The 10,005-nt window shown below is 37.4% G+C and overlaps 1 protein-coding gene across 2 annotated transcripts; it reads right to left on the reverse strand.

Moving 5' to 3' along the window:
• Window positions 1-210: 210 nt before the first annotated feature.
• On the reverse strand, window positions 211-9,697 carry LOC132316004 (eukaryotic translation initiation factor 2A-like). Of its 2 annotated transcripts, XM_059814496.1 has the most exons (13): window positions 9,550-9,697; window positions 8,358-8,418; window positions 7,914-8,268; window positions 7,565-7,751; window positions 6,593-6,827; window positions 6,438-6,506; window positions 5,492-5,593; window positions 5,313-5,353; window positions 3,613-3,746; window positions 986-1,049; window positions 820-894; window positions 664-686; window positions 211-563 (listed from the first exon to the last, which is right to left on the reverse strand). In XM_059814496.1, the coding sequence occupies exons 2-13, from the start codon at window positions 8,395-8,397 to the stop codon at window positions 536-538; spliced, it is 1,353 nt and encodes a 450-aa protein (XP_059670479.1). In that variant the 5' UTR covers window positions 8,398-8,418; window positions 9,550-9,697; the 3' UTR covers window positions 211-535. The 2 variants fall into 2 exon arrangements, with proteins under 2 accessions (XP_059670479.1, XP_059670472.1); XM_059814489.1 differs by having other exon boundaries at window positions 664-894.
• Window positions 9,698-10,005: the final 308 nt, after the last annotated feature.

A 10,005-nucleotide genomic window follows, 5' to 3' on the forward strand; every position in this document is an offset into this window, starting at 1 on the left:
GGTTGTGCATTGCATAACATTTTCTTTGTTTTGGTTAGGGTTCACCGAGAACATCATTCCTACTGGTGAGCTTAAAAAGGGTGATCCATTGTCACCCCTCTGTGCCGAAGTGCAGGTCAACAAGACATGCAGATTAATTTGAAATTGGTCTCATGAACTGGCATTATATCTATTTGAAGCACGTAATTTGTTGAAAATGATTCAACAAAATCAAGCAAAACAAAGACATTTTTCCAGCAATTCCCCTAAGAGTAGTAGCCATAAACATCCAAGTCAGAATATAATACCACCACAAGCTAATAATGTTACACATTTTCTAAAACATCCTTCATCCCTTTTATGAACAACTTTCAGTTAAAACGAACAAAAAGAAATGAAGTGGCTTAGAAACAGTAGTACGTTAAGAACCGATCAAGAATGCATGCTGTAGTAAAATCCAAGCCCAGTGCCTCTGAGATAACAAGGTAAGGTATCCTGGTTGATCACTTATGATGCAGGGAAGAGCCATTTCAGAGCAATCATGTAGCACGTAGCTCTAATTCAAAGCGTTCTTGCTCATTGCTCTAGATTAATGCAACACATGGAAATCAGTTAGCAATAGAGCTAGCAACAGGAACATGAAAATTATATACATAAAAATTAACAGGTTAATACAGTACTTACTGCGTGGGACTTCCTCCAAAAAGCTGTCATTTGAAATATACAAAAAATCGTCAGAATGACATTAAAGAAACATAACCACCTCCCCAAAATCATCAGAATGAAATTACAGAAACGTAACCTCCCCCCCAAACCAACTCGTGGTCTGGGTTCTTCAACCTTTAATGAGTCCACAGACTTCGGGAGTTCTGCAATTTCACCAAACTTATCTGGTGACTCTGGTTTCCATTCAGCCTGTGTGAATATTTAACAGAAACAATCAAGGAACTGTATAAAGCATGCTGATTCAGGATCTAATTAGGAAAATAATCTAAAACTCACTGACCTGATACAACTTGTCAAACTTTTTCTTGAAGTACAATGATCCATTGTGGTGAAAAATTTTAATCCTTCAATAAGACGAAAATAAATATGTGAAAATTTTGTTTACTTATGACCTGACTAATACCCCTCCACCGGTCCACCCTGACTAGGTACCTTGTTATCATGCACAGATCAACAACTATGGGGAAAATAAAACAAGCTTATACTGTCTTTGTTAGGAAAAAAAAAAAAAAAAAAAAAAAATCTAAATTTGTGAGTTATACTTGGCATGTGGCAACTCTGAAAGTGAGTCTGACTTGTATTTCCCCATTAAAAATAAAGGGGTACTATGAACTGGTTACAACTAAATAAACGTAAATGGTTATGGTTAAGAAAGTTGAACTCCTAAGATTTAAAAAGGGCTAGCCTAGTTGCACGAGGCTCCTGCCATTGCGGGGTTTGAGGAGGGTCAAATTTACGCTGCCTTACCTCCGCATGAAGAGGCTATTTTCAATTTCGAACCTGTGACCCCAAATCACAACAGAGCAACCTTATCGTTGCGCCAAGGCCCACCCATAACACCTAAAGACCAATCAGCTAGAAAAATCTTATCGCTGTGATTTTATTAGAGGCCCACTGAAAAGGGTTCCTACCAACTAAACAATCCACATCACTTTCTTGGTAGGCTATCTCAAAAGTTCCATCATTCATTTCTATCACATCTTTGTATTGCTCTTCCATACATCAAAGTTCAAAATAATTACGGTTTAGTTCATTTAGACCCCTTCTGGTTTGTCAATACTTCACCCCCACCCCCCACCCCAAATTGCCAAAATTCAGTCAGGCATTGTCAGCAGACAAAGCCAAATAAATGAATTGAATGACTAATATACCCTTTTTGTCACTTTTCTAAATAAGTTTAACCAAACACCTTTTATGATTTTATCTCCCACCAACAATTACCCTATTCGTTGAACCAAACGCTCCAGTCAAAGTATTATTTTACCCAAATAAAGAATACCAAGGTCTGCCACCACGCATCTCCGTCGTCTATATATATATATATACACGCAGAGAGTTGCTTAAAGGGGGTTCACCTTGCTGCTTCAGTCAATGCATATACATTCATACGTATCTACATCCATGTGTGGTGAGCTTCAGTATATATATATATATATATATATACTGAGAGAGACCCAACCGGCGAAGCAACTCCAGCAACCATGAACACCGGTGAGAGCTTGTTTGAGTTTGGGTTCTCTGCAAGAGCCATGAGTTGCCGATGCGAGCACCAAATTCTGTACTTCAACGCCTTCAAATCTACGGCTGTGTAGTCACCGTCGTAACGCCAGACAAGGACGAGCTAGCCAAATCAAAGACGCTGACGGCCGAGTTATGTACTGGGACGGGACAGGGCGTGAGTGTACTTGACCTCACAGCGGAGGACGGTGGCTCTCCGCCGCTCTGCATCATCGCCGACATCTTCTTCAGCTGAATCATTACCGTCACACGTGAATTGGGTATCTTCAACACGATCTTCAAGCTTGAATACGACCAATTTTACTTAATTGTTCCTATAATTACCGTTTATCAAGCTTTAATTTCTCATACTAATTCGTATCTTATTCTTTTTCAAGGTCGCCTCCTTTCATGGCGGTGAAGGTCTTGCAAAGAATTGCACCAAAGAAGCAGCATAATGAGTTACAAAATTCTCAACCTTCTTGACCGTCTCATCTCCCTTTCACATGGTCAGACGGTCAACAGCGGTCACCGGCGAGTCTTACCCAATTCTTCGATGAATTTGGACACCCAATCCCGGAGAATGAATACCAGACCGAGTACACTCTCAATATGATCTGCGAGCTCGAAAGATACATATGGTTGAATTGATGGTTTTACCAACGGGCCAATGGTGTAGCGGTATAAGCCTCTTACCTCCCAAAGGGAGGTCAAAGGTTCAAGTCTCAAAATTGATGGTTTTATTAGATAATTTCAGTGTTATATCGAAGAGAATGATGGACTTGATGAGTTAAATTGAAGTACTGTGGGTCGGATTCGAAGAAATGGTGGGATGGAGGTTATGAAACCCAGAACTTTTCTAGGTTGGGAATGGCCAATATGGGCCAAGATTTTAACAGATTTTTTAAATATCTGTGTAGCTTGGTTCATGGGGAATTGATTCGTGGAGAGATTTTGAAGACTTAATGGTGTTATATGGTCGGAAATCATGGTGGAACGGGCTAGTCATGAACAAAGGGTTGTGGGTTTTCATTGTTGGGGAAAAAGAAGACTCAAACGACACTGTTTTATTGAATTAGTTTCTTTTTATCTGTATATAGTCTATAGGCAAGTCTGTAGCCAAATATGACTGTTGGAGGGCAATCTAGGTATTATAATTTACTTTTTGGTTGATGTGAGCAAAAAGTGTCTCTGACTAGCTTTGACCGTTGAAGGAGGGGGATACTGATGTGTGTCAGAAAAAGTAGGGGGTCTGACTGAAATTTTGCAAATGTGGGAGAGTGTCCTTAAAGTATTGACAAACTACAGGGGATCTAAATGAATTAAACCCAAATAATTATAGTGAAATGAAATTAAAGACGCTCTTTCCCAGTCACACAATACACAAAGAACAATTAAAACTCAACATACGCATTGTAAACTTGTAGTCTTGGAGCTGTGGTGGCAGTCATGAAATAGCATCCATCTGGAGACCATTCGCTTGTTACTGAGCATTCAGCCTTTGTGGTCCGCAGCTGCTTTTTCTCCATATAGTCCCAAAATGCCTGAACATAAATGAGCATAAAATTGAGACAGAAACTGGACATATTGTTGATACCTAAAGTAAATACTTAGGGAGCTACTTCAACTTAAAATAAGGGGGAAAAAAAGGCATTTGACAAGAAAAATATGCAAGTTGACTATGCAAGAGAGATCATAAAAGCTTAGCTACCAATGGGCCAGTGGCCTTGCGATATCAGCCTCTTACTTCTCAAAGGGAAGTCAGGGATTCAAGTCTCAGAAGAGACAAGTGTGTGTGAGTACCAATTAGGAAAAAAAAAAAAAAAGACCTTAGCTTAGCATATGGATAGATAGACACACAAACTGACAACCAAAGTCCCCCGACCTCCAACCTCAGCCATGCAAGTAAACATACAAACACATATGGAGAGAGAGTTTTGTAGTGGATTTTTCTGAGCAACCCGATAGCAACATACTAATGTTATGCTCTGTTCGGTAGGAAAGAAAAAATTTGGATGAAAGGGAGAGAAGAAGGGATGGATGAGATATTGTCTTTCTTTCTTTTTGTTCAGTTGGATGGAAGAGAAGAGATTAAGCTCACAATTTATTATGTTCGTTAAAAGACTAGGAAAGATAAAATTTTAAATTGTTTTTACCATTATGTCCAGTAATATGTATAATATTGTAATTTATAAAGGATAATACTGTTATTTAAAACTTGTGTAATTTAAAATATTATTTAAATTAAAACTTCTATAATAGTCCATTTTTCTTCCTTCCACTTCCGCCCAATTTTGGACGGATGAAAATTTGTAAAGAGGGAAGGATGACACATCCCTCCTATTTTCTTTCCACACCTCTTCCTTCCTTCCTACCTACCGAACAAAGCATTAGTGTCTTTTCATGTACAGAAAACATCCATAAATGTCATTCAGCTAAACTTATAATTCAACCCAACTAAGCAAAACCTTGCGCTAACTACTTAGCGGGCTAGATGAATCCCATCCCTCCATTCGACTATACTGTCATAAAATAACAAAATGAATCACTGCACCCATAGCCTCTAGTGAATAGGTTAGATAACTTCATATAAATCTAAATTGGCTTGTTTGTATGTTGAGCATTCTTTAATAACAGTGCCATATCTGAATCCCCCTCCCACTATAACTCGAGTGGTGAAGGAGTTATTGCCTATCCAGACCACCAACTGCCTGCCTAATCCTTACCAGACTGGTGGAAGTCATGCGGCTAACTAATGAATGCCACAGCAAGAAAGCAGTTAGCAACCAAGTGGTTGCCTAACTATGTTGTTCGTTATGCACTTTGCTTGAACATCAGATACAGTTAAGTAGTATGTCCTGTCAAGAAGACGGTCCTTACCAAAAGATCTATGCAGTTAAACCATCAATATGATTAGAAACACTTAAACTAGTCCTCCAAAGTTAAACATATCACTTAAAGATGAAAAAAGCAATTAATAGTCTCAAATTAGACCTAGAATGAGGGCGTCCAAAATCCATTGACGAGACCACGTACAAGGCCACATATTACAATAAGAACCCATTCGAGAATCAGAGATGAAACAGAAGTAACCATTAAGAACAACATACCATATCACCAGGCAAGTTCCCAAAGCCAACCAAACATAAAACTGTAAAAAGGTAATTAAGGCCACAGATGAAATTGTAAAAGTACAATAATAAGCAGTCTCAAGGCCATCTTCACTTTCCAGAAAAAGTATACTAGTTCACATTGAAAAGTACAATATAATTAACTTAAAAAAGGATACACCTCCCTTTTGGGTTCCACCTGATAGTATTATAAGGGCCTGTTCCAAGCTCAAGTAGAGGATTGCACTTCTTGTCAAACACCGTGGCCTTTGCAGGCGTGACTAAAGTACGTCAAGGAACAGTTAAAATATGCACAGAAGCAAGAAAAGAAACAGAACTTTCACCTACTGTGGTAGGGGTGGTTTAATAGCAATATATAATTTTAAATAGTTATCTTAAATTGCCTTTATTAACCCTCTAAAGATTCCAGTAAGAACACCCAGACAAAAAACGTGTAGTATCTAAGAAGAAAAAATAAGTCTTGCATTCGACTCAGAACTGATGCATGGATTCTTCAGCATTAATCACCTATTACCGGATGCATGTCACGATTGAGATCACCACTGGATGAGGCCCACACACCTAATAGTAAACACGCATAGTCATCACTACAAATGATCTAGGCCCGTTTTGCCAATAAGCTGCTCTGGATTTTGTGCTCTCTCCCTCTCCCTCTCCCTCCCTCTCTCTTTTTCTTATTTTTCTTCTTAAATTTTCTTTCTTTTTTTTTCCTTGACAAAAGAACACAGACAAACGACTCGAGATTAAATAGAACAGCTCAAAACTGGATAATGTTTTGTGTAATCCATTAAAAAGTGGGCACTAATCTTCTACTTGACACTGCAGAAAAGGTACAATGCTCGTGGAAGTCAATGTACCACTATATTAGTATTGCCTTTATCCCGTATGCACGGGGTCTGCAACACGGATTCTCTTTGTCCATTCTTTTCTATCATAAGCCATTTCTCCTATTAGATTTTATTATATAAAATCATTCCTTGTCACCCTCCACTCAATGGATTGTCCTAAAAGAGGTGACAGTTCTCCTTGAACTTTGAGATCTTTTACTGATTTTTCTATCAAAAAACATGATCTTTCAGTAATATGCTGCAAAGCGAAGGATACATCCATAAACAACAGCAAATTCTGAACCGGAATAGGACCATTGAACATCATGTAAAGGCCCTTCTTTACCTGCAATGTCTCCATCAGACAATCAATTACAGAGAGAAATCAAAGTTGTATAAACAAGTTCATAACATAAGAAAAAGATGACATACGAAGAGGCACAAGGCCTTCATGGGTTCCATCTGTTGTAAAGTAGTTTAGTTTTGATTCTCCATAGTAACTGTGGTTGGTTTTATCAACATCTGACTGCACCACAGCTAGAAGCCCTGTAGAGCCATAGTTCCAACTCATCTGCACAGTCGAACCACAGAAGAAAATTCGTTGAGCAAGAGGTTGCTTCTGCGAGTCCTTCCCACAAGCAAATATCTGAACACTGGCGGGAACCTCCTACAGAAGAGATAAATAAGCTAATGAACTTCAATTACTCAACCTTGGGGACGGTTTAGGGGAGGGTCTTGTTGGAGTTTGCACCGTTAACCCACCACCACCAAAATAATAATAGATAGATAAAATAGAAATTACAAATATATTTGATAAAATTGATGCACCTATTCAATAGCAACGAAAATTATCACTCTAGATTAGATGGATGCTGACCATTCAAAGGTCTTTCAAACTCCAAGAAAACTTTGATAGAATATTTTATCTGATTATTAAAATTACAATTCATACTTCTAAGGAATGGATTTAAGTTCTAATTTTCGAAAACTCTAATAAATATAATTATTTTGCACCATCCAATTCATTTGAAAATTCTTTACATTTCAAAATATCATTCATCTTTGACTTTTTACTCTAAAATTTTCAATTTAATATGCTTGTCTTGGTTTGTAATAAGACTCGTCGCATTCGAGACAGAAACTAAAGTTTGAAAATTGATTTGTTAGCAATTCTAACAGATGCAAACTTCTGCATGATTCTTAATCCAAAGAGTTATTTAACATTTTTTTGCTTTTATTAAGTTCAAAGAGTGACCTAACAATGGAAAGGTCCAGCTTGTAATAAAATTTGGATGCACAACAAACATCTAGAACACAGTTTAGATCTGTTCCTTATATATTCCAACTTCTCAATGTTGTCTTCAATAATTTCCTATAAGCAGTCTGGAGATATGGAATACAAACCCTAGATTCTGATACAAATGCAGCCACATGGGACCCAGGTGTCTTAGAAAGCTCTACTGCAGCTACTCCTTGAATTCGAAGTCGATATATAATTCCTTTTGAGAAATCCTCAGGATCAAAAAATTGTATCTCATTTCTTGCTAGACAGCAAGCAAGGGCTTCATCCGAGCTAAATCGCATTGAAGACCTGAAGTGTTCAAAAATCAAACAATTGAAGTTCAAGTTCCAATTCTTAGAAATGAAGGATTCACATTTTTCGTTTTCAAAGATAATCCCATAGATGTGTCACAGTAATCCTGTGCCTTAATAAAAAAAATTAAAAAATAAAAGAAAGGAGAATACAAAATACCACGTTGTTTTTATCATGTTCATCTGAAATAGACCATAAACAGAATCACCAGTCTCTGTCTTCCACAAGATCACATTCTTTTCCTCTGGTGAAGAGGACATCTGGAAGGTTTGTAGATAAGTCCCATTAGGGGACAAGGTTGCTGCAAGAACATTTGGGACTTCAAAGGATCTTATCTCTTTGGAGCTTCTGCAATCATAGATGCTAATTACAGAATCAGATTTCATCACCATGAGTTTAGATCCATCTTCACTAAACTTAGAACTGGTGCATGGAACTCTTTCAAACTTGAGACGAGGTTGACCATCGCTAAAAGGGGGACCAGTCCAAAGGGAAAACTGCTCTGGTTCTCTAACTGGGAAGGAGGTTAGACAAAAAAAAAAAAATTTAAAAAAAAAAAAGACAAGAAAAAAAGTTAACATTTGTTAAGCAGTAAAGAGGTACCTAAGATCTCCAAAGAAGGTGGGGGATCAGCGATTGCCATTACAGGCTAACAGGCGCTATTCTGAAATCAGTTGCAAAAACAGTTATCAATAAGGTCTCTACAGAAGCTCCGGTGTTTAACACTAAAAAGAAGATACAAGAAACCATTACTATTACCATCTATTTTATTAATAAATAAAGATGCACCGAGTTAAGAGCGCAAATGTACAGAGTGGGTCCTATTTATGGCTTGCTTAAGATGCACTTGAAAATGTGAGAAGTTCCAACCTCAAAAAATCAAGGAGCTCCAAAATGTGATCAGGTACGATTTGCTAACAAGCAGCTAACGAGATTTAAAACGTGAACTTTTAGTTGTTCATCTCACGAGTCAATGTCAGCCTAGCATCTAACGAACAAGTTATGAGCCAATCTTGAGTAGCTTGGTTCACCTTACAGCCCAACATCACACAAACAGCAAAAGGCTGTACAATTTTTATAATTCAAAATTCATTTTCACTTTTAAAAAAGGGGAAAAAGAGATGAAATGAAATGCAACAACCAGTGACCTCTTTCTTCGATACACCTTATACTAGTCCTTGATAGCCAAGTATCCAAAAACTTTGAACGAGAGAGTAATGTAAACACTCTGTTGGCAGTTCCTTAAAGCTTTTTATGAATGATGGTGTTCCTTTTCATTTTCTTCTTTCTTTTTTGTTTCCACTACAGGGATCATCACAGTGATAGATCATACAACAGCATGGATGTCAAAATAAAAGAAAACAATTTGAAGAACTTGGACACAAGATGATACTGGAAAAACGCTGTAATGAACTTCATTTTCGGTTTATATAAATCAAAAGCAAATTGAAATATACGAAGAAGAAAAAAAATAAATAAAAAATATCTCTAATTTGACGAGTAATTCGAGTGCCAATTAAATGGTAAGCTGATTGCAATGCAGATTTATCACTTAGTAGAAGAGTTTGTATTAACTGGCATTCAGTTGAGATATCAATAAAGTATACACATCTCCGACTACAAATGTGTGGAATATCTAACTACTTCCTAAAAAAATGTGCATAAATATATCAATATAGAATGCACAAAAACCCTATATATCAAAATGGAAAAATTGATGCATAAGACAAAAACGTGTATTTAATAAGTACGAAATTGATTATCAATAAGTAGGGTTTGCGAGAGAGAAGCTTACCGGTAGAACCAACGACGATGGTATCGCGAGAGCTAACTCTGTTTTGTGCCGTCAGATCGACCACCTAGGCCGAGGGCAAGGTAGCCTGGGTAGGGTTTGGTTGTTTGAATTTCTCTCCTCTCCTCTCCACTGAATAAGTCCCTCCCACTTTTGCCATGCCCGCTTTGCAATCATAAAGGGCAAAAAAGTAAATCAAAACAATTATGGGTAAATTACAAGAAGCTTCCCCATGGTTTACCATAATTATAAGGATCTCACCTATAATTTTTAAAATAACACTAACATCCCGAATATTGAAACATTATTGAACATGCCTCCCCTACCGGCTCCTTCTAGTGACGGACTGTCAAATGAACTATTCATTATTAATTGGCGTTGAGTTGTATTTTCTCTCTCTAAACAAATATATCTTTGTCCACATTCATTTGCATGGAACTTTTAGATCTAAATTAGGTT

This window comes from Cornus florida, unplaced genomic scaffold (genome assembly GCF_030987335.1).
Source record: "Cornus florida cultivar Cherokee Brave unplaced genomic scaffold, ASM3098733v1 CherokeeBrave_3.0.0_Hap2_Chr01, whole genome shotgun sequence".
Classification (NCBI taxonomy): domain Eukaryota; kingdom Viridiplantae; phylum Streptophyta; class Magnoliopsida; order Cornales; family Cornaceae; genus Cornus; species Cornus florida.